The sequence below is a fragment of the Acartia tonsa genome, chromosome 9 (genome assembly GCF_053477335.1).
Source record: "Acartia tonsa isolate MP-2025a chromosome 9, ASM5347733v1, whole genome shotgun sequence".
NCBI classification, from domain to species: Eukaryota; Metazoa; Arthropoda; class Copepoda; order Calanoida; family Acartiidae; genus Acartia; species Acartia tonsa.
In genome coordinates, this window is record NC_137268.1 from 28,616,402 (window position 1) to 28,641,613 (window position 25,212).

The following is a 25,212-nucleotide window of genomic DNA, read 5'->3' on the forward strand; positions in this document are numbered from 1 at the left end:
GCTGTCATATATGTGGCTATAGTTTTAGATATTCAATTGTCTTAAAACAGAAAAAAATGAAGTTTCTATCTTTATATAAAAGTAACAGAAAGTATTTCTTTGGGTCCCAGTCTGTTTGTATTGAAAAATATTGCTAACCTATGAACCGATATAGTTCTCCTTTTCAGATATAAAATAATACCCTGTCACCTCCAAACTCCCCCCTCCCAACCACAAAAAATGACGTCTCTATGGGCGTAAAGAGAAAACTTCTTTTTCCCTGATAAATCTCTAGAAATATTCATTCAAAGCTATCTACTTTAAAAATCTGGTATGTAGAGTAGAGATTACGAGGCGTTTTTCTTCAAAGTGCCTTTTTTGAGCACATACAACCCCCCCTCCCCCCTTATTTCATTAATAAATAGAAAATAATTGCAGATATTTTTTTGTTTCTTTATTACTTTAGGTCAGGTTAATTGTGGGTATAATTGGAACTTGAAAGCCCCGCAGGGTTAAGTCATAGAAAAAATAAAACCCTTTCTCTTTATTTTTAACAAGCAGCTGCGCCATTAACACCTAAGGACACCGTATTGAAGGCTTAGTATTGGGGTAAAAAATAGCATAAAACCATCCCAAGGCTTAGTTGTACGTGAAAATACAATAGCCTAAATCCACTCTAAGACCTATGTGAAGCTTTCTTATAGAGAAAAACTAAATCAGATCAGATCCTAAGTTTCAGACAAAAAACTTGGGTATAGTCCCTTTCGTTTTCACCTATTTCTAGACCTTGCGGGGGGAGGGGTCTAACCATGCGGAAAATTCACTCAACCTAACCTATCAAAAGCTACTGTAAAATTACTTACGACGAAACGCCGATTAAGAGGCGTTGCCACGAAAGCGACTATACCCAAAAACTTATTACTTTATATAATAGGTTTTATGGGGGAGGGGGGGGGGGGTAGTCAGTGCTACACAGGCACTTTGTAGGAAATCCCCGATTATTATAATACACAATGTATGTATAAATGTATAATATATATGTTAGGCCTGTTCATTTTATAAATTTTGTGCCGCGGATTGTGTACATTGGTGGCTCAAATTGTATGGTGATACAGGGAGGGAGTGGACATTCGGCTGTTTATTCCATTAGTCCCCAAAGTTTTATAATAACGTTTTTTTTAATTCGTTGGCTAAAAACTTTGAGGACTTTTATTTTATTATGATAGGTTGGTTCATATAGTTGAGTGTTCTAACGTTTCATCCACTAATTGTAATCCAAAGATTGGGCGTTTGTGTACCATAATTGGGGATGTACATTGATTTATCGTTCATTGTCTTTTCTCTGATGGTGAGAGCAGATTTAGGGTGTTTTTGGCAGACGGCTGCAGGTCTTGGTCTATAAAACAGCAGTTGAATGGCTGCCGAACCATATTGCAGAAATTCAAAAAGTAAAAATAATGAACAAACCTAATGTATAAATAAATGTATATAAAGCACTTTTTATATAACTTTTAAATATCCATATTTGGGATAGAAAAATTTCAACAATTTTGTTGAATTAATTAAGTGGTAGATTGAGATTATAACACCAGACAAAGAAATATTTAAATAATCAAGTTAATAAGTTTTAGACTTTGATAACCTTCCAGCCACCTTCATAATCTCGTTGGAATGACTTGATTTTAATTTACAACTAGGCCTTCTATAGGTCCAGAGAATTCAATTATACTATCAAGTTTAATGTAATACCCTCCCCCCCCCCCCCCCCCAAAGAAATATAAAATTTGTTTTAAACATTTTTGTAAATAATGATTATCTTTCGACTATCTTAAAACACACAAAAAAAGATTATCTTGAGATGAAGTAACCCCTGTATTGATTATGTATTTTAAGTCCTCTTTTATAACTTGAAATAGTTTTAGATTTCATGTCTTAATATATTAACTTGTTATTCCCAGGGATTGAAGGGACACTGTGTTTAAATCATTTTGGTACCCAAATTATTCTCTCATTCATTGACTGAAAAACTTTGGGTGCTTAAATATATTGAATTCTCATTGGTTGGTACAAATAGCATTATTCAAACATTTTAACCAATAATCATAACTACAAAAGACGTAGTTTTGTTTATCATCATTGGGTCTTACATTAATTTATCGTCCATTATCTTATCCCTTAAAATGCCTGAGTAACTCCCCTCTCCAGTCCTCATATGCATAACAACTATTCTGATCAACAAAACAAGAATTATTATGTTCAAAAGTAGTCCAGCAATATAAAATAAACAGGGTGCCTATTAGTTTGTTGGTTGAATCCCCCCTGCCACCTAAAATTCCTCTAGAGGCCTCTAATGAACCTTAAGAGGTAAGAAAAGGATGATGATTGTATGTACATTATACATTCCTAGTAAAATTAACCTTTCTGTATAAAAGTTTAGACACTACTATAGTTTAGAATGAACCAATCCAAATTTAATATGTTTGGCCAATGTCCCTTCTATCCCATCTTTTACGGGGATAGTATAAGATCTTCAATTTTTAGAGGAAACTGTATCAATTATATAGCAGACATGTCAGGGAGAGAGTGGACATTGGACTGTAATTTACACTAGTACCCAAAGTTTTATCACTCTGTTATATAACTCGTTGACTGTAAAACTTTGGCCACTTTTTTTGAATTGTGATTGGTTTGTTTCTTGTATTTCTTGTATAGAAGCTTCGCTTCAGAACAACGCGGGCATCACTTTTGGATTAAAGTTAAAGATCAACATGGCTTTTTATCCAGAGATAAAAACTTGATAGAACCTTCAATTGCTCAGCCAATACTCATATTTTATCAGTCTTCATCACAGGGATAAGGAGATGATTAAATAACCAACCTTTCTCACCCTCCCCCCCCCCCACCCACTGATATTTACCAAATATGAAAAATAAAATTTTTTTACAAAAAGATTACATTTTTTTGTTGTCGATTATCACATCCCTTTATCCCTGATCTTTACAGGAGTAGGGGAATTGGCAGGGATGTTAAGGGATAAGATATGGGAGAATAAATTGTTTCCCTGCAATGATTATAAATCAAATTATCATTTCTGAGGATTGAAATTTTTGGTCGAAAAGTTTGAACTCTGTTAGTTTAGTGGTTATGAAACTTTGAGTACCAGTGTGATTTATAGTCCAACATCACCGCCCTCCCTAGAAATTTGTAAAGGAAATTTGCAAGAATGGAAATCAATAGGATGATTCTAATGTGACCTAATTATCAACGGTTATAGCTATCCGTTACGGACGTAAGAAATGGCCTAATTATAGATTCGCTGCCCCACTAAAAATGTATGTTTAGCTATGAAAATTATGGTTGTACTAGGTAGAGTGTATAATTTTCATACCTAACTAATGTAGAAACATTTAGCCAGCAATATATCAATGCATAACTATTATAATCTATGTTTAGACACAATAGTTTCAGAACAACTTTAATAAGATGTACTATGTATAGATGAACAGACGGATGTGTAGAATAACCAGAGATTTTAAAGGACGATAAATTGATGTACATCACCATTGATGAAAGACAGAATTACCCCTTCTGTAGATTAAAACTATTGGTTGATACTTTAGAACTTAATGAAACAACCAATCAAAATTTTAAAAGTCCCAAAAATTTGGATGCCAACGAATTGTGAAACGTGACTATAAAGCTTTGGATACTAGTTTCAAAGAAAAATGTTTGAACAAGCGGAGTAAAAGGCTTTTAATATGATTTTTTTCTACTAAAATAAAGTTTGTTTTAACAGAAAATGTCTACAGAAACGTAAATAAAAGCCACGGCTAACAGAAAAAGGAAATGATCCTTAAAATTTTCCTAAATTATCTACTAATCTCACTGAAATAAAGTTTTGCTGGGATTTTATTGAAAACTTTGAAGATTTTCTAGAAATGTTTGATTATGTGAAAAGCTCTATAGATTTTTTGTATACTTTAGTAAATTTTCTTTAGGATAATCGTATAGTGTGTGTGTATATGTTTTAGAATTTTGCAAATATTACAATCATAACAAGAGCTTAAAAGTAGATGTATGTTTTTAAACAGTTTTCTCTAGTTAAAGATGCAATCTAAAACCAACGCAAAATTAGTTTATGTTCATTAGAAACCGTCTTTAAAAATCACGCAATCTTTTTCTTATTACTTAAATTGGATATATTACTATAATTTCCATTTTTTTAAAACATGTTTTCCTTTGATATAAGAGGGTTTGGGAGGTATTCAGTGCTCGTCAGATACTGTTTTGGAAAGCACCCATTACTCCAAAAAAATAACTAAATGTACATTAAATCAAAATTGTACACAAGTTAAATGTACGTATGAATGTTTTGGTCTTTGCAATATAAGGAACATCACATTTTTCTTGTTATCTATATAAGGCTAAGAAGACCCTAACTCCTATGCTACCATAATAAATATTTTCAGAATTTGGCTTTTTTTCTAACTGTAACTGTGACATTCGGAAGTTATAGAAATGATAAATGATTTAATATTGATTCTTAACTTTAATTGTATAAAATTCATAACAAAAATTGTAATGTAATCAACAAGAAAGAATAAAAAATTGAAATGGCAAACACATAGACTAACATATTTTGTATACATATTTTTTTCAGTTATGCACCATACCATTACCCTATTTCATAACAGTTTTCATAACTCTCCCCCCCCCCCCCCTGCTTATTAAATCCCCCCACCCTCGAATCTACTCCCTCCTGTGGTGTTATGTGCATGAAAAATAGATCTAAATAACCTGGGTAATTGTATGTAAATAGTTACCATCTCAATATGGCCCACAATAATTTATTTTCTGTTGGTTTATCTTGCAAGCGATACTTCTTTATAAACTGGTTTACGCCTGTTTTTAGTTCATGTACAATCCTTTCATATAGAGTAATTAGGTTTTCCTGTCTGAATCTAAAGATCTTTGAAATGGGGAACCTTTGTAAATGATGGTTTTAGTATATTTTCTGACACTTTCTTATTGTCCCCTAGAGTAATAAACCGAAGCAGATAGTATTTTATAAAGTTGTAAAGATTTTCTTGCTTGTATGTTAAAATCTCGCTAACACTGAACAGATTGAGTCCTCCATTTTCAGGAATAGAAATTTTAACAATTATTTAAATTTTCGTCTCAAATGAAAATATTTCGTTCTTGGTTGTTAGTTTTTTACTATGTCTTATGATTAACTGTTTAAAAGAGGAAAAAAATGTAACAAATTTAGAGTATTCAAATTATTTACTTTAAAATTAGTTATTTCAAACAGTTTATTTAAAGCTAAAGGCTTCGCCAATAGAAATTAAATACTTAAAATTTAAAGATAAAAATTCAAGAATTTAGTTCAGACTCCCTTCACCATTCCATATACCCCTAAAAACTTTTTACTAATAAAATTTTAAAGTTTTAAAACCGGGTGAGTCATCCCCCCGTTAAAAAAATATTTCTTTCTTATTCGTACATTAATAAAAAAAATTACTGGATCTAAGCCTTTTAGAAAACCATGTACGTATTTATAAAAAGCGTTACAATTTAGTATATTAAAGCAAGTCTAAAAAGAGTATAAACAAAAATGATTTGTCAAAATTTCTTTGGCACGATTCTTGGTCTTAAACAAGGATAAATATAAGTTGTGCATTTAGGATCGATATATATAAATATTAAATAAATGCTTTTAAATGGTGTTGAATACCTATTCTAAATTATATTTCCAGAATGGCTTCGAAAGCGGATCATCTTCTGGATTCGAACCAGTTCTAAGCCTTACTGAAAAATCATGTATCGTATCGTATTTTAAACATTTTGCTGAAGGCAAAACTGGAATTAATCTTATAACATTTCATTTTACAATCCGCGGAAAGGTGTATGCAATACGATGAAATAACTATTTTGAATATAGTTGTTATTTTTTACTGACAAAGTTTGAAGAAGTGTGTAACTATATATCCCCAGGGAGGGAGGGGACATTGGGCTGTTTATTACACTAGTCCCCAAAGTTTTATACACCGTTTTCTTATGGCTTTTAAAATTTGGGGACTTTTATTTAAATTTGATTGAGTGGTTTATAAGGTTGTTTGTTCAAACGTTTCAACCACTAATAGTCTAATTGAATCTACCTAAGGGTTAATTTTGTGAGTCATCATTGGGGATGTACATCAATTTATCGGCCAATGTCTTATCCCTTAAGATCCCTGATATATCACTGTCCAAAGCATAACATCAGGTTTCAGACTTTTTAGATATCTTAATAGTTATATATTATAAAACTTTTCATAGCAATGTAAAATGTTAGTTCTTGTTTTAAGTCGAAAACTGCCATTTCATTCAATTATTTCCTAATGAAAGATCTGCTGAACATTGAAGCTGTTATTATAACAACATAATTAAGGTCACAGAAGGATTATTACATTTCGTCACTTTGTCAATTTGTTCTTTAATAAGTGATTTGTCGATATATTTATTAGGAAAAGGTGAATGTCAATAATATGTCAATATTTACTATTTAATCAGGGAGTGAGGGGACAATGGACTATAAATTTTACTGACTTAAAAACTTTGGGGACTTAATGTTGAATGGGTTGTAAAAACCAGCAGTGTCTAAACTTTTCCTCCAATGATTTAAACGTATAGAAGAAATAATTCATTCAACTGTATATGCATTATCTTTAATAGCATGCAACATAGAAAAAAAACACATTTCACCCGTAGCGTTATGGACTGACAGAAAATGGACAAACAGACAAAATGATTTACAGAGTAGCTTTGCTGATTAAAAACTAAACTAAAATGATTTTAATAGCGTCAACACCATCTCTTGCACGTACTTGATTTGATAACAATGTCAACATAATACCTCTTGGTCTAACAGGGTGCTCTGATGAAAGATTTGTGCTCTTAATTGAATTTAGATTCTATCGCAATGACAAATAGAAAAAAGGTAAATTTTTCAACATCTGTTTCTCTCAGGAATCCAGGGATACATGTCACTGCAGATTTAGAGAGCATTTGTTATAAACAAGAATTTATTTATTGGAGAGAAAAAATCACCAAACCTTTTAAATTATTTTTGATATCTATGTTTTGTATGATGACTGACAGACAGATATGGGGAAAAATGTGAAAATAGCCAAAAACCCTGCTGAAAAGCAACCCGATGCCCATGGATATTTTATAGTTTGTTAATCTCCATAAATAATGGAAAAGTTGACATGAAGTTTAAGCCTTCTATTTTAAATAGGAGCAATGAAAACCACGTTTCGCTCACCTCGTGTCTTACGGACAGACGGATATTTGAAACTATAGAGTAACTTCGCTACTAAATATATTGTTATATACTAGTGAATAAAATATTCTTACTGATACAAAAAGTCACATTTTTTTAGCTTTCTTTTTATTTGACCAAATGGATATTTTTTAAATGTCTTATCTAGAATCTAGTGGCATGCACAGGGTTTTATCTGAGGGTGTATTTAGACGATGAAAAAGTGGAATACACTCATAATATTTGTTCGTGGTCCAAACTCAGTTGAAGCGAAATTGCCGACATTTAAGAGGCAATCATAAATATTTTTATGAAATTTATGATTGTTTTTTTTACGGCGCCGCCACTTGCTTTAAAACTGCTACTATACATTTACAATAGAAAAAGTCAAGGGGATAAATAATCTAAAAGATTAAATAATACATTTTTGTATCTTTACTTTTAAAAACTAAAATTAAAAGTGAATTGTGAACTTAACACCCTCAAGTGCCATTAGAAGCCTTAAAAAGCGCAGCCGCCAGAATAGATAATAAGTTTTATGTCTGAATGGTAAGATTTTGCTAACCAATGATACGATTCTTAATCTTAGGAAAGCCTACCATGGGTCGTATGATGTTTTTTTTATTTCTAAATTCAAGTCTTAGGGTGGTTTAAAGCTACGTTTTCCCCCCTAAGAATACCAAGCTCCTAAATCTAGGGACTAAACTCTAAAACACATTCAAGTGTGTCTCAATGTTAAAAATTGGAGGCTTAATAATTATATTTTTTCAGTTATTACCTCCCTCTCCCTAAAAAGGATAAAGTTGTTTAAAATATTTCAACCAGAGATGCTAAAATGTTTATACATATGCATAAATATATGCCGTGTTCATACGGATTTGCAAATTATTGCAATGGCAAATTTAGCTCTTTATTGTACAGTAATCTTAATAATAGTCGTCATCTCTACTATGTGATGCCCCCAACGACAGCTGAAAATCACGTATAGGTTTCATGACTTTTTTGAATTAATTTCGTTGTTGGAGTAAGCTGTTAACTATCAATTCCTTATATTTATTTTTAAAAATGGCCTTTTAGTATATTTGTAAGCACACCCATATAAACATTCTTTAAAATCAGATAGCTACCTATGTTTAATCAGGGATCTAAAGGGATAAAACATTGGCAGATAAATTTATGTACATCCCCAATGATGATACACAAATATACCCCTTCTGTTGATTACAATTAGTGGTTGAACCGTTTGGACACTCAACTAAATTAATCATCCAATCTAAATCTATGAAATTCCCCATAGTTGCTAAGCCAACGAATAAGATAATGTTATTATAAAACTTTAGGGACTAGTGTAATAAACAGCCCAATGTCCCCTTCCTCCCTGATGTATATTTTGTCTTTTATCCTTTTATGTTTCAGCATATGCAGCATACTTTCAAAATTACAGCAAAAAAATAATAAATATGCCTTTGTCTTAATAAAAATGACTAAACAATTGTAACATCAAAAGGTTCGAAATAGTTGGTGCTTTCCCTTTTAAAAGGTTATCGAACAATGGACACACTCCCCCTGTGAATCATTTTTGAAATAAATTAAATGTCTAATCCCTGCGGGGCTAACGAGTACCCAATATAACCTCCAGACTGAAGTACTTAAGCAAACAAAATATCCCCCCCCCTTATTTTAATTCATTTGAAAACAAAAACGGGGGTAACAAAACTTTATTAGAAATCAGAGATCTTAATGGATAAGACAATGGAGGATAAGTTCCCAAAGTTTCTAATCTAAAAATAACAAAACTGTAATCTTGTTTTCCCTTATGGAGAATTTTAGTAGCCTCTAGTGGCATTTGAGGGAAGGGGGGTTGGTGGAACCACCACTTTCCATTTTATTTCTAGGAATTGGAAGGGTGAAGGTACCCTCCTCAAAAATAATTATAAACCTTCCCTGCACCTTAAAAAAGCATCACTGTTAAGGAGGACCATATCAATCCAGCAGTTAGTAAGATCTTTAATGCTGCAGACAGACATAAAGACAACCTGTTACTTTTATGTAAGGATATGAATGGGGCTATAGCACTTACACATCCAGCAAATTTACAGTTGATGTATTTGTGGCAAAATGTTTTCTTCCTTTTTCTTAGCCATAAATACATCCAACACTGGCAAAAATACATCCAATATTTTAATACATATATCAAAAATACATCTGACACTGGCATTTACACATCCATACTTTTTCAATTATATGTCATAAATACATCCAACACTGGCAAATATACATCTAGATTAATTTATTACAATTAATTAGATTTTGTACAGTATGTATTGGTTTTAAATTGAACAAGGATGACAACAAACACAAAAGCTAAGCTCTGAAATCAAACGGTAGAACAAACGAACATGCAGAGCGTCAAAACTTAATTTGCAGAATATTAATTTAGAAGTCTGAACAAAATTGTTATCAACTTAATATACATGTCTTTATTTTATGGATGCTTCACTTAAAATATTATACCTTGTTGTGATAGAAATCATTGTAAAAATGATTAGATTAATTTTGTTTTATGAATATTTTGTCAACAAAGGAAAAAACAGCATGTTTTAAATGGACGTACGGAATTTTTGGTAACTATTATAGGGTTGCTACGCTTTCCAAATTGGACCTAATTCTTACAGTTATCATCATTTTAAGTTTTAAATGGATAGGACAAATTTCAACATGCCTAAATTAACAAAAAGAGCTAACAGTTACCTACAGACCTTAATTATAGAAAAGATTCTGTTTAGAAAACTCGTGACATGTATGTATTGTATATTGGAAGGTCAGGGACAAGAATGCTCAAAGCTGATGCGTCTTCTTCAGTCAGGGAAAGGGATTCTCATAACAAAAATATTTTTAACCGTTTACTCAGTTTTTAGATGAGTTGCATTCTTATAATTCCAAATGATCATAAATAAAGTAACACTTTTAAGCACTCGAATTTGACGAAAAACTAAGAGTATCAATCGTTTTAGGCAAAGAAAAAATCTAAACCCACCCCCATTACCTTGAATTTATTTTTGAAATAATGTGAGGAATTTAATGTTTTTTTAGATAATGAAAATACATTTTTTTCTTCATTTATATCTATGAGTCAAAGCGTCTCCTGGAATAAATGATGATACACAAAATTACCCCTTTAATAGATTACAACTATTGGCTGAAACGTTTGGACACTCAACTTAATGCACCATCCAAGGTCATTAAGCCGTTTGAGGACTATTGTGATAATCAGCCCAATGTCCTCTCCCTCCCTGATATAAAATGTACCCAAGGAAAATGTTGATTGTATTTAAAATCACGAATTTCCCAACATAATTGTTAATGTGCAGTATAGTGTTGCTAACTAGATTTATATTTTGTCCATTTCCACCAGAAAGAGAGAGGGTACACTGGGCTGTTTTTATTTCACTAGTCCCCAAAGTTTTATAATAACGTTTTAATATTCGTTGGCTAAACATTTTTGGGAAAATTTTTATAGATTTTGATTGGTTGGTTTTTTTAAGTTGTGTATCTAAACGTTTCAACCACTAATTGTAATCTGCAGAATGGTTAATTTTGTGTATGAACGTTGGGGATGTACATCAATTTATCGCCATTGTCTTATCCCTTTAGAAAATGGAAGTTTAGGGGGAGATTTAGTTGTTTAAGATGCTGTGAGAATTGGTGCAAAAAATATGACGTAACAAAAAAAATTAGCCAATGAGAGGCCGTTATTGACCAATAGCGGCCACTACCATTGCCGCCATTGGTCAATAACGGCCTCTCATTGGCTAATTTTTATGTTACGTCATATTTTTTGCACCAATTCTCACAGCATCGTTGTTTAACCTCCCACCCCCTCCGTCTCTCTTTCTCACCCTAATATACAGAAAGTTTTAATTATTAGATTAGCGTTAAATATTAATTTCTAAGGGCAACTTATATACAAAATACATAAATTAATATGAGCCAATTAAGTAAAGTTTGTTAAGACTCAAAACACGACGGTTAAATTTCGGCCTAGTTAAAAAATGCAAAGCTGTAACACTTTATTTTGCTAAAACTATAATTAAATTGAGAATGTTTTCTCAAATTCACCAAAAAATAAATAGCTAATTTTGTATTTGATTATTCCAAAAAAAAAGTTTCTTTTATTCTTCGGAGTGGGTGGTTTTTTTCCAGGGGAGATTACTCTTGGGAGAACGGAGGTAATCTCCCCCAATATACTTAATAAACCTTCCCTGGCCCATAAGAACCTTGAATGAGAATTAGAACTTCTACAGTCCAGCGATTAGCGAGGTCTTAAGCTACAAACACTCAGGAATCCAGTTACTTTGATGTATCTTCTTTACAACTCACTAATTTTTATCACATAGACGACATACCATTTGATTGCATAACCCTTATTATGAAGTGTTTCATTACATTTTAATAGACCCCACCTTTTTATAAGCCGTGGCAAACCCATCACTCACAGCTATCTTAATAAAATGCTGTACTAATGCATTCATAGACGTAGAAGGGTGGAGGTAAAGGGGTTACAACCCTGAAATTTTGAAACACCTGATTTTATCCCCCCCTCACCCCAAAAAAATTAAGTATATTTTATTACCCCTCTCAAACCTTTTAAACTCCCCATTTTATCCTATCAAAATAAAAAGCTTGGACGTCCCTGGAAACACTACAAACTATAAACATAGCGATAATGAAAAATGCATATTTTTGTTGGTTTGTATGTCTACTGAGCTTATATTGGCAGGTTAGATTATAATAAGATATGCGCAAATAATGCAGACCTTTCCAGACCTTTCTTAACCTTTGGGCTTTTTAGTCACACAGCTACTCTATAACAACACTCGGGTATGTCCGTACGTCCTATAGACGTCCCGATGGTGATGCTATATATATCTAAAAAGCTAGACTGATTTAACACAAGCATAAGAATTCTTCGTTTTTAAAAATAAGTATAAATCTTTATTTAATATTGTAAGCTTCGTTAGTTTAAGACATAAATGATCTTGTTAATACAACAAATAAAGTGTTTTTACAATTTAGTAAGATCCTATTAATGTAGAGCTTCAGTCCATCTGTTTCGTTTTTCTGTTTTTTTAAACCAAATGTATGAGCTTAACAGATACGCGCCAAAATTAGACAGAGATGGAGTAATGAACAGGCGCAACCTATTACCAGACAAAGATAGACAAAAGGTCGTGCAATAAAAGAGTTGGTTGTTTGTTTGATATTACTTAATCTTATACCCGGGGTTTTTGGACAGAAAAGGAGAGATTGGCGCCCCTTAATTATCTTTATTTATAGGACCTGATTATATTTATTTTTTTTGTTCACAGTTTTAATAAAACATTTTAACGAATTATTTAAAACACATAATGTATGTATGTGCGTATTATGTATTTCTCTTGAAAGCTTTACTCAGGGATCTCAAGGGATAAGACAATGGACGATAAGTTGAAACTCGTCCCCAATTATCAATCCTCCTTTCAGTATCTCATCAAAATTATTTGCGGATACGTTTGAACACTGCTGGTCTGTACAAACCAATTTGGATTTTACAGAAGTTCCCAAAGTTTGGGTACCTGTGTAATTTCCGGTTCAATGTCCCCTTCCTCCCTGCTTTACTAAGTTGAATTATTCTTTTCTTTGTTATCTTTATAACCTTAATTTGAATAATAATCTAATATCATATTATACAGATTAGAAAGGTTAATTTGCTTTTTTAAGCTTTATTTAAAAAAAAATAGAGTAAAGTTTTTTTAGGCATTTTTTTCAGAAAACCATGACATTTTTTTTATAATATGAAACTCCCAAGACTATGAAGAAAATTTTATATTAATGATTATTTTTTGTTCAGGGTAAGTGGGATAATCAAGCAAACTAAACTGTAAATTATACTTTTACCCAAAGTTTTATAAACACGATTATCATTCACTGACTTAAAAACTTTAAGGAATTTAGTTGAATCTTGATTGGTTGGTATAAACTAGCAATCTTCTTTCTTCAGAAGTGGTAATTTTGTTCTTTATAATTAGAGGTGCAAATGTATATCAATATATTGTCCATTGTCTTATCCCTGATGAGAAATCGGTGTGCATTCACTTTCGCATATTATCATATTCAAATAAAGGCCCAAATATCCAGGGATCGTAAGGGATAAGACAATGGATGATAAATTGATATACATCTTTAATAATGTTTTAGATTAAAATTATTGGTTGAAAAGTTTTGAAACTACCAGTTTGGAAGCAGCCAATTAAATTAAAGTTCCCAAAATTTTAAAGTCAACGAATATGATAACGTTAATTAGAATAAATTTACAATACCGTGCCCTCCACATACTTCATAAGGAATTTCTCTATGCCTTACTACAATATCAAACTTTTAAAGATAAGTTTAATCCCTAATTATACGAAAGTAACAAGATCTATTTGTGTCTGTCTGTCTGCACTGATGAATCTCGATAACCGCTGACATGGTTTGGGGGGGGGGGGGAGGGAGTACTACTACCCCAGGTTCTACGAAATACCAGAAAAAAACAGTCGTTTTACCAGAAAAGTGGTAAAGCTGGTCAACCTGGTAAAATATACCAGTTTCGTGGTAAATTTTACCAGCAAAAATTTTAGCCAAAAAATTAGTCAAATTTTACCATTTTTTTTGTAAAATTTGACGAAACAAAAAAACCCGTTTTTTGTGTTTTAAATAAAAAACAGCTCTTCATAATCAGTTGTAGTACTTTAAAATAATGACTTCTATACAATGAAGCCTAAATTTAAATTTTTTTTTTTTTTTTTAATTTTACCACTTTTGGAAGTTTTACCAAAAATGTGGTCAATTTTACAACTCTATTTTTCAGGTTAAGTCCGAATTTTCGGACTTAGACAAAAAAACGCAATTTGGTCAATTTTTACCAAAAAGTTGGTAAAATTTGACAAGGTATTTTTTTAGGCTAAGTCCAGATTTTTGGACTTTGCCAAAAAAAATGAACTTAGTAAAATTTGACCAACTTTTTGGTAAAAATTGACAAGGTAAATTTTTAGGCTAAGTCCAAATTTTTGGACTTTGCCAAAAAAAAAAAACTTTGTAAAATTTGACCAACTTTTTGGTAAAAATTGACAAGGTAAATTTTTAGGCTAAGTCCAGATTTTTGGACTTTGCCAAAAAAAAAAACTTGGTAAAATTTGACCAACTTTTTGGTAAAAATTGACAAGGTAAATTTTTAGGCTAAGTCCAGATTTTTGGACTCTGCCAAAAAAAAAACTTGGTAAAATTTGACCAACTTTTTGGTAAAAATTTTTACTTTTTATTGAATTTTTTCGCATAAAAGAAGCTAACTTTTTTTTAAAACCTTGAAAATTATTTCATCATTTCTTTTAAAACATCCTCCCGCATCGTCAAAAATATATCAAATTTAATATTTACTTATTTGAGCTAGCTTCATACGAATTAAAATTAAAAGAAAAAAAATCCAGGTCTGTGTGTTTACGCAGATGTGCCGTGTGCATTTGAATTTATCGATTTTTCATCTTTAATATAAATATAAGCTTTCGTATATTCCCCTGAATGTTTCTAAAAGAAAGACAGAGATTTCGAATTATAGAGTAATTTCGCTACAAAACTTATATTTTTAAGTTTTGAAATTTATGGCACCTCTGTGCACGCATGTGCGCACTATTGATAAGCTTATGATTATTTGAATATAGAGTGCCAAAAATAATTATTAGTTTTGATTCAATTTAATCAAATATTTTGAATCAAGAAGTAAATTACTACTCAATTTTCTCTAAATATTTAAATTTGTAGAATTTACAATTTGTTTGGAAGATTTTTTTTAAGCAAGATGTTTAAAAATGTGGCAAAATTGTGGAACAACAATGTTTCATGATTTCTATATTTATGTTGTCTTTGCCAACCGGAAATACCACCGAGATGGGTTTTTAAAAGATGAATGCCACATTTTTTCGGCGTTTTTTAGACATTAATTGATTGAACGTTGACGATAGAATTTCAAACAGAGTATATAACATAAAAATATATGAATTTTAAATTATTTTTTTAGCAATTTTTCTAATGTCTAACACAGCTCTAAAAAGATGCATTAATTAATATGCAGCAAAAATGGATTGAAGATAATCTTTTTTTTTCTATGAAGGCCGTACCATCAAAAGCGAAATAATTAAATAAATCATTGTATACTCTTTTAGATTTCGCGAATGTCGCGCTTGTTATTCATAGCGTAAAAAATGTCGAAAAAACGCGGCAATATCTTTTAAGAACCCGGCCGGAAATAGATTCTATATGGTTAACAACTATATATATATTTAAATATTTTTTTTTAATATTGAATGCACTATATTTTTTTATATTCTATCGAATATATATTTTATATGTCATTACAAAACTATATTACATTTAATATTAACATTAAAAAAAAAAACATCAATTTAAACTTTCGTAACCCTGTAATTAGGTATTGGCGTTAGAAGTACAGTTCACCACGGTCCACGCTTGGGCTAGCATCACTCACCAGCATGGCTCTGCCTAGGCTTATAATGAGAAAGGCCAGGGTATTATTATTACAGGTATTGTGTCTTTAAAGGGACTGTGAACGTAAATTTTTCTCATCTTAATATCAAATCTTAACATTATCTTATTCATAATATCTCACAGATAGAGCAAAACGCGCTTTTGTTTGCTTAAAAAACGGCTTTTTCCGACGATTTTTATTTGTTTCCTAAAGTGGCACCTCCGCCCCAACCCTTCCTTTGTTACCTACATTTTATTGTGTTTTAGTCAAAATTTATTATAGGTATTAAAACTGTGGCAGTTTACAGTGACAGCGACAGAAACTCTATGCATGTAGCCATGGCGGACAAAGCTGTTAGAATTGGTCCAGCTGCCTCACAACAGAGCTATCTCAGGGGAGATACTATTTTAAAGGTATATTATACCGGAGAGAGGAGATACTGTTTATTAAACTAGTGCCAAAAGTTTTATAATTACGTTTACATTTTCGTTGGTTTACAACTTTCGACATCAGGACTTTAGTGAATTTTGATTGGTTAGCTCAATAGGTTGAGTGTTCGAACGTTTCAACCACTAATATTAATCCAAGGGGTAATTTTGTTAATCATCATTGAGGATTTACATCAATTTATCGACCATTGTTTTGTCTTATCCCTTTATATCTCTGACATTATACTGTTAGGTATTAGTTTTAGATGGACATTACAAGAATTGATTGTTAAAAATAATCCTTAAATAAAAGTAACAGGATGTTTGTTTGTCTTCGTTTGTAGCGAAATATCTAGCGTACGTACACGTCTCTCCTCTACATTGAAGCTTATTGTATGTCTCGGAAAGGTTTTAATTTATACATGGATTTTTTTATAGGCCTAAGAAAAATTACCCCAAAAATTTTATTTTTTAAAAACTTTGAAAAATTAAAATTCAAGGTAGTGGGTCGGCTCTTTCCCAGCCCCCCCCCCCCTCCCCACACCTTTCACATTGCAAAAAAAATGGGTGTTGTTTTTTGCTTAATGGTGTGATTGATAATTTAAATTGAAACTTGGAAGAATCTACCTATTAAGATTTAGAATAACTCTTATATGCATCATCCTATTATATAAAGCAGTAAGACTTTTTTTCTAAATAACTACTGATCCGATTGGGTTCTCTATTTTAGGTAGGCATCACATAGGTCCTGAGTTGGTTTTATTCTATTTTCTGATCATATTTAAGCCTTAAGATGGATTTTTTTTACTTTTTCTATTGAAACTAAAATAAAAAAATGTTGGTATCTATTTCAACTCACCACTAACTCAAGTGCCCCTAGAGGCCTCTAGGGGCTTAGTTACTATTGACCATACACTGTATTATCTTAGGTTGCGGCGGAAACCGGCTCCGATGCTGTACATCCTGGCTATGGATTTCTCTCCGAGAATGTCGAGTTTGCTAATCTTTGCCAGGTAAATGCAGGGAGGGAGGGGACAATGGGCTGTTAACTACACGTGTCCCCAAACTTTTATAATAACGTATTCTTATTCGTTGGCTTAACAACTTTGGGGATTAAGTGATCCCTGATTGGTTGGTACATTAAGTTGAGTGTCCAAACGTATCAACCACAAAAGGTAATCTATGTAAGGGGTAATTTTGTGTATCATCAATGGGGTTGTACATGTACAGTACATCAATTTGTCGACCATTGTCTTATCCCTTAAGATTCTTGGGTAAATGGATATATTATTACCTGGATGTTACACCAGTTTTTCATGTACTCTAATAAAGCGGTACTCACAGCGGGCTAAAATAAAGATACACCCTTATTCCTCCCTTACAACACCCCCTTACCTCCTTCTGGGTAAACGATCTGACCAATATATGAAGTCCATGTTAGGAACCTAAATTCATGACAACAAATTTCCATGATATGTCATTAATAATATCCACGTGTATTTTATATCCCTGGACAGGTAATATTTTCCATTTGACTGCAGGGAGGGAGTGGATATTAGACTGGAAGTTATACTGGTACCCAAAGTTTTATAAACACGTTAGCTCACAACTTTAAATCTTGATTGGTTCATTCAAACTAGCAGTGTCTGAACTAATCTAAGGTGTTGTTTTGTTCAATATATTTGGGGATTTATATATGTATATTTTGTTCATTATCTTGTCCACGGTCATTAGTGTGAGGAATGGGGTTGACAACACACCCCTTAAAATTAAAATTATGTAGATTCCCCCCCCCCCCCGTTTTTTAAAAACCTCTAAGATTACATCCCTTCCCGTAAAAACCCTGTGCACGCCACTGTACTGCTTACGTTTTTTTCTGGTTAATTTCAAGAATGTAATATTATATTAATAAGAATGATACCTACCTTTTAATTTAAATTTTTTTTTTTTATCAGGAGAAAGGAGTTATATTTGTTGGTCCACCGTCCACTGCCATTAGAGATATGGGTATCAAGTCTACATCTAAGGTAAATGATAGAGTAGCTACTCAGGAACTTATTTTGGTTGATTTCAAGTAGAAAAAAATAACACTCTATACTATACCGGAGTAACAGGATGTCTGTTCATTTGTCCTGTACGATCTCAATCTTCTGGTCTTCCATAATTTTCAGGGAATGTTTATGCTGTTTTTTTGGCGGGGGGGGGGGGGGTATGACACCGCTTCTTGGAAAAATGACCTCGAATATTTTCATTGGTAAAAACCCTCCAACCATCCTCTTTTAAGACGAAACACAAGTAGGCTCTAGGAAAAGCAACTGTGTATTTAAAAGAAGTCTGTCGTTACAATTTTTCTAATATTTAACCTGTTTTTTAGATGATCATGGAAGCCGCTAACGTACCTGTAATCCACGGTTACCACGGAGAGGACCAGAGCCTGGACACCTTGAAGGCGGAGGCAGACAAGATCGGGTTCCCTGTTATGATGCCGAGTAGTATGGACACAGCATGTTCTTGTTAGCCAGGGATGTTGTTACTGCTTATGTTTTCCAGGTAAGCTTTCCCTTTATTTTTTCTCGTTCTGCGTTTTCAAAGATGTTTAGTTAGATAAGTTTGCTGATTTTTTTGCCACGTGTCAAGATGCCTGTAGGAAATGAATGAGGGGGGAGAGGGGGAGTCGAACCTACACACTTTTTTTTTTGCTTTCAAAAGAAAAAATTTAGGTGTGAGAGTAAGGGGGGGGGGGGAAGTTCTGACACATTTGCGTAAACAGCGAGTATAGGCTTTATCTTTGGGACGGACGAACGGACGGACGGACAGACATCGTTCTACTTTGTATTATAGATTAGATATTTAGTAGGGAGGGATGGGACATTGGGCTGTAAATTACACTAGCCCCCAAAGTTTTCAAATAACATTTTCTTATTCTTTGGCCTAACAACCTTGGGTACTTTTATTGATTTTTTATTGGTTGGTTCATTAAGTTGAGTGTCCTAACATTTCAATCACTTATTGTAATCTACAGAAGGGGTAACGATGTGTATCATCATTAGAGATGAACATCAATTTATCAGCCATTGTCTTATCCCTTTATATCCCTGTAATTATCTAATTAACTAATGAGCAATTTTATTCCAGGTTGAATATCAGTGTTACGAGGTCGAATGGGGCCGGTGCCCAGCAAATCCAGGAGGTTGCGCAACAGTTTTCGCGGCCAGAGCAGTAGAATCAAGAAAAATATGTTTAAGTGTTGTTTCAATCAATAAAGATAAAAATGAAAACAATTTTTTTTTATTTTTGCGATTTATACCTACAAGCGATGTTTTTCTATAATTAAGGTCGTTTTTTACCACTTTCTCGTGATTTTTACCACCCGTTTTTACCACAATTTTTGGTAAATTTTTACCATATTTACCCTATTTCTGGTAAAATTTTACCAATTTAGGGCAAAAATATTACCAGGTGTTGAACAGTTTTACCACTTTTTCGGTAAAATCTTACAGAAATTTGCGGTAAATTTTACCAAAAAAGTGGTAAAAATTGGTCAAAATCTGGTATAAATTTGCGTCCTAAAATGGTAATATTTTACCGGAAATCTGGTAAAATTTTACCGATAATTGTGGTAAAAATCGCTGGTAAAAAGCGTCACAGAGTACCACAAAAAGTGTTTTTACCACGGTTACGGTAAAATTTTACCACCTTTTAAATCGTATAGGCTGGTAAAATTTTACCATAAAAGTGGTAAAAACTAGGTTTTTTTATGGTATTAATTCCGTCCTGGGACCATACCAAGAGAAATCCACCCTAGAATTAAAAAAATTTAAACTTAAATAAAAATGAATTAAAATGAACCCCCCTCCCCGCTCCAAAATAATATGCCTCACACACCTACCTGTAAAATTGTAGTTTTCGCTGTTTTAATAGTTCACGTGGAAGTGAATGCCCACCAGAAAAGTCAAATTTAATCTTTACTCCACTTTATATTCTCAGCGTGTGATTTAATTAAACTCGAACATAGAGGTGAAAGGTTTATTAATATTATCTGCATGCAGGGATATAAAGGGATAAGACAATGGCCGATAAATTGATGTACATCTCCAATGATGATACACAAAATTACCCCTTTGTAGATTAAAATCTCTTTTTGTACACTCAACTTAATGAATCCACTAATCAAAATTCACTAAAGTCTCTGTAAAGTTGTTTAGCCAATGAAAAAGAAAACATTATTACAAAACTTTGGGGACTAGTGTAATAAACATTAAACAGCTCATTTTCCCCTCTCTTTCTGGGATAGATTAATGGAGAATAATGATATTAATTAACTTTCTCGTATTCATTCGAACCGGTTCTCATCCATACGAAAAAACTATGTCTAGCATCGTATCATATCATACCCTCTAAGAATAAATAAATTAAATTTCTCTTACATTAGACATTCCCTATGTCCATGATTAAGTAGCGTAGCGTCTTCTTAATTAACCATTGTTTTGTCAGTACGTCCTAATATTTAGATAAACTGGAACATAGGGTTACTAATATTATGTACCTACCTTCAAAGATAGATTAATGGAGAAAAATAATTAACATTATCTATATTTCTTTACTAATTACAAAAAAATGCTACTATGAGTAAGTTGTTTTTCATTGGACTTTCCCTACACGTTAAAATTACAAGTTCAAGCTTTTACCTGGATAACTTTTTGCCAGAGATTAAATTTGATAAAAGAGATTCTTGATAATATCTCTATAACTTTAAGAACGATTCTAATAGCGCTTGGGACATAGGCTAGGGGAGAAGCAACTAGTAGGAAATAAGGTAATAAAATTTTTTTATTTTGTCTATAAAGATCTCGCTAACCACAAAACCAGTTCAATTTTTTATTTTAGTGAAGTTTCCTATAGGTTTAAAGTTGTTTAATTATATCTATTTAAAATAATTTTTATGGTTTTAGGCTATTTATCTGCCCCGTAACTCCTCTGTGTATTATAGAAATATAGAAAAAAATACAAAATTAATAAAAAAAACTTTTTTCTTTCGGTGCTTTTATAATAATAAAACATGAAGTATAACGAACCCGGTATTAGTGTCTTAGAAATCATCTTAGTGACGTAACTAAAAACGAGGGATTAGAGGGGAGGTGGGAAAGGTAACCCCTAAAAAAGAGATGGATAATAGAGGTGATTGATAATTGATAATTGATAAAGAAAATGTAGGAAATAATTTATACTCTCTGTACTTTCTACCATAGATTAATTAATTTGTATTTTCTAGACAAGGATGACATCATCCATAAAAACGAGGCACAAAAATCAGAAGGTAGAACAAACGCACAATAGCTAGAGTGTCAGAACTTAATAAGCAGAATATTAATTTTGAAGTCTAAATGAAATTGCACATAAATTTGTTGCAAAATTGCGTAAATATAGCATACAGTAAAAGGACATACTTCCGTGCAAAATTTGAAATCAATAGTATAATTCTAATATGTCTAATAAATGTTGTCAAAAAAAGGTTGAAAAAAGTCTGCATATTTGATTAAATTTTTCTTAAAATCCGCATATTATGTTGATAAAAACTATAATATATTATCACTAGAAGTAACATCACTAGAAGCTTTTAGGGTGGTAAGGGGGAAAGTTCATTCTTCCAATTTTCAATTTAAGTTTTAAAACAAAGAAGTAAAATTGCGGAGATGGTACTTTTTTTCTAGGTGTTATTTTTTTTGAAGAGTGGAGAGCCCTCTTCCTAAATAGTTATAAACTTCTCTATACCTATAATAAGCTTCACTGTAAAGAAGAACCCTTTAGGTTCAGCGGTTAACAAGATCCGTTGCTACAGTCAAAAAAAGCTTAGCTTACTAATTTATATAATAGGATATAATAAAGTAACAGGATGTCTGTTTGTCTGTCTCTTTGTTTGTTTGTTTGTCTTTTTCTTTTAAAATCTAGAAAAATAAATTGGTTTATTAAATTGGACTCTCTCCTCCTCAAGTGCCCCAAGAGGCCTCTAAGGCGTAGCCGCTAGTAATAGGATACAGTAACAAAATGCTAATCCTTATATCAAAGTAAAAGAATGTTTGTGTGTGTGTGTCTATTTATATGGAAGGATCTTCCTAACTAATATGCTTCTCCTTTGCAGGTACATAGGTCATAGGTCATGGGAAGGTTTATAACTATTTTAGGATAGGGTACCTGCACCCTCACGCGCTTAGAAAAAAAACCACCAACATTTTTTAAATTTTTTTCTTTTAAAACTAAATTGTCCTTTTAAGTATATCTGTCAGACAGACAGACAATAAATATATGGAGCAGATCTGTATAAATATAAGGTATCTTGACTAAAACTTACAGCTGGCTATCTAAAAAAGCAGTCGTGAAAATAACATTTCTCCAACAATAAGGTTTTTTAAGCATGACCGACAGTCAGACAGACAAAATAATGTATAGAGTAGATGCAAGGGGGGGGGGAAGGGGTGATTACTTGAGGGCACCCTCAAATTTTGGAAGTCGTTAAGTATATGCACATATATCTTGGGTATAGTCCCTTTCATGACAATGCCTCTTAAGGGACGTTTCTTGGTATTTTCACAGTAGATTTTATCCTATTTCTAGCCACTGCGGGGGGGGGGGGGGCTCTATCCATGCAGGGCCATTTTCCTAACCCTGCAGGGCAATCACCTAACCTAACCTAAAATAATCCATCAAAAGCTACTGTAAAAAAAATACATTAAAACACCCCTTAAAAGACATTTTCACTAAAAATTTCAGTTGTCTTTCTTCAATAGCAGCCAAAAAAACACACAAAGCATGTTTTAAATGGACGTACTGACTTTCTGTTAACAATGATAGAGTTGCTTTCTAAATTATACCTAACTGTCATAGGAATCATAATGAAGAGTTTGAAATTGATAGGATAATTCTAACATGTCTTGTTTAATAATCTAAAATCAATTAATAATTTTATCTAATTTCAATTTATCTATGAAATAAATGTAAAGCTGTACAGGTTAAGGCTACTATCTGACTCAATACATTTCTTTTTCTCCTCTTTTTAGCAACCGAATGAAAGTAATTCTTTTCAATTCCAGATAATTATAAGAATTGGTAACATTTGCTTAGATATTTATTTTATAAAAACATAGCAAAAAAAAATAATAACCGTATTATAATACAGGTATTAAATATTATATACAAACAATAAAATTGAATATGAATAAAAATTAAGGATAGATCAATCAAATAATAATTATGTACAGTGTCAAAGGACTAAACAATCTTGTGAAAGGTAATATAACTTATGCATTTTAAAAAGATATTTGTTAAATAGACTGATTATTTAAAGACATATTTGTTAAATATGTTGCTCTAGTGGATATCATTACCCTTGTTAGAATGTACCATTCATAAAGAAGGTTATTTTTTAATGGCAAGACTGTTTAAGCTAGCTTTTTTAACAATTACGTTCAAATTCCGTTAAATTTATTGATATATATAATCTAATAATTGATTGTTTTGTTTTTATTTGTAATTGTCTTTTTTATATATACATTATTATGCTTAATTAAAAATTTCTGATAAACATCTCATTATATTTAAAGAAAAATTAGCTGTCTCTAAATTTAATATAGAAATAAAATAATTATGGAAAATCAGGTATAAGTTATAAAATACAGACGAATTTATAGATGTAATCTTGAAAAGATAGCTTTTATTTAAAATGATAAATATGCGTTATTTTTACCAAAAACTAGACAAAACCCTTTTTTGTTGTTGTTGATAGCAATATCTTATTTCTTTACTCTCGTTTATATATAGTTTTAACCTAATATCTTTTGATTTAATTGTTATTGGTTTGAAATTTTGACTAAAAAGCTGGCTTAAAAAATAGCTCATATGTGATAAAATATATAGCATTTTGCGCTAACTTATGAGGTGTTTATACAATAAGTATAATCATAAAAGCAAATATTTGAAAATTATTTAAAATCATTCAATGTTTAATGTAAGATTAAGCCAATTATTAATCACGAAATTACATATAGGTTTTTTATTATTTTGCTAAATAATCTATAAAATATTTACACATTGTAAGTCAACTCTTGAGTTATGTAAGAAGTACAATATCAGCTGATAGATCTTATTTCAATTTTGAAAGATAATTTTATAAAAAAAAATAAAAAAAAGTTGATTTTGTTTTTTAAAAGTGAGCAAAAATAATGTAGAATTTTTAGAAATATTTTTAATATTTTTTAAAAGCACAAAAAATCTTGATTTCAGGCCTTTATTAACAATTCTTAAAAATCCTAGTAGTATCGACACGTCCTATTTTTTTTACGTCACTAAGATAATTTCTAAGACACTAATACCGGGTTCTTGACAATTCCATATACATACAATATATATAACATATTCTTATATTCATAGGGAAAGAGACACTTATTCTTTTTAAAAAATACAAGTTGAGAGGAATGCCTTAACTTATAAACAGACACAACTCATTACCATTCACAGTTGGGTCTTCTAGAAAATGGTTGTGCAATCAATGAGTTGGACATTGCTCTACGGGGCTACCCAGTTCCAAATATAACTTTACCTAACCTGACATAAAGTAAAAAAACAAAAAAAAACTAACCCCCTCCTTATTTTCAAATCATTTAAAAAACAAAGGAGGGGTCTTGTTATACGTGCTCAAAAGGGTGCTTTGTATGAAAGCATTACCTCGCCTATAAAAGGTAATTGGCAAGTTTCATTCCCTTTACTTTGCATTAATATCATTACCTACCTGATTCGAATTGTTATTTTTAGAGTATCTGTCTTTTTCCGAACATGTACTAATTCTTTTTGACGACAATTGCGTAGGAAAGTTAATGCTGAATAAAAGGGCTTAGGGTTGACAAGAGGCACACCCCAACGGGGCTTTCCACAAAACAGCCAAAATTCTA

At 31.8% G+C, this 25,212-nt stretch overlaps 1 protein-coding gene across 1 annotated transcript; it reads left to right on the forward strand.

The window, feature by feature from the left end:
- The first annotated feature begins 15,658 nt into the window (after window positions 1–15,658).
- On the forward strand, window positions 15,659–19,548 carry LOC145328701 (methylcrotonoyl-CoA carboxylase subunit alpha, mitochondrial-like). Its single transcript, XM_080172503.1, has 6 exons — window positions 15,659–15,897; window positions 16,125–16,255; window positions 17,200–17,283; window positions 18,226–18,297; window positions 18,645–18,820; window positions 19,406–19,548. The coding sequence occupies exons 2-5, from the start codon at window positions 16,169–16,171 to the stop codon at window positions 18,786–18,788; spliced, it is 387 nt and encodes a 128-aa protein (XP_080028629.1). The 5' UTR covers window positions 15,659–15,897; window positions 16,125–16,168; the 3' UTR covers window positions 18,789–18,820; window positions 19,406–19,548.
- The last annotated feature ends 5,664 nt before the right edge of the window (window positions 19,549–25,212 follow it).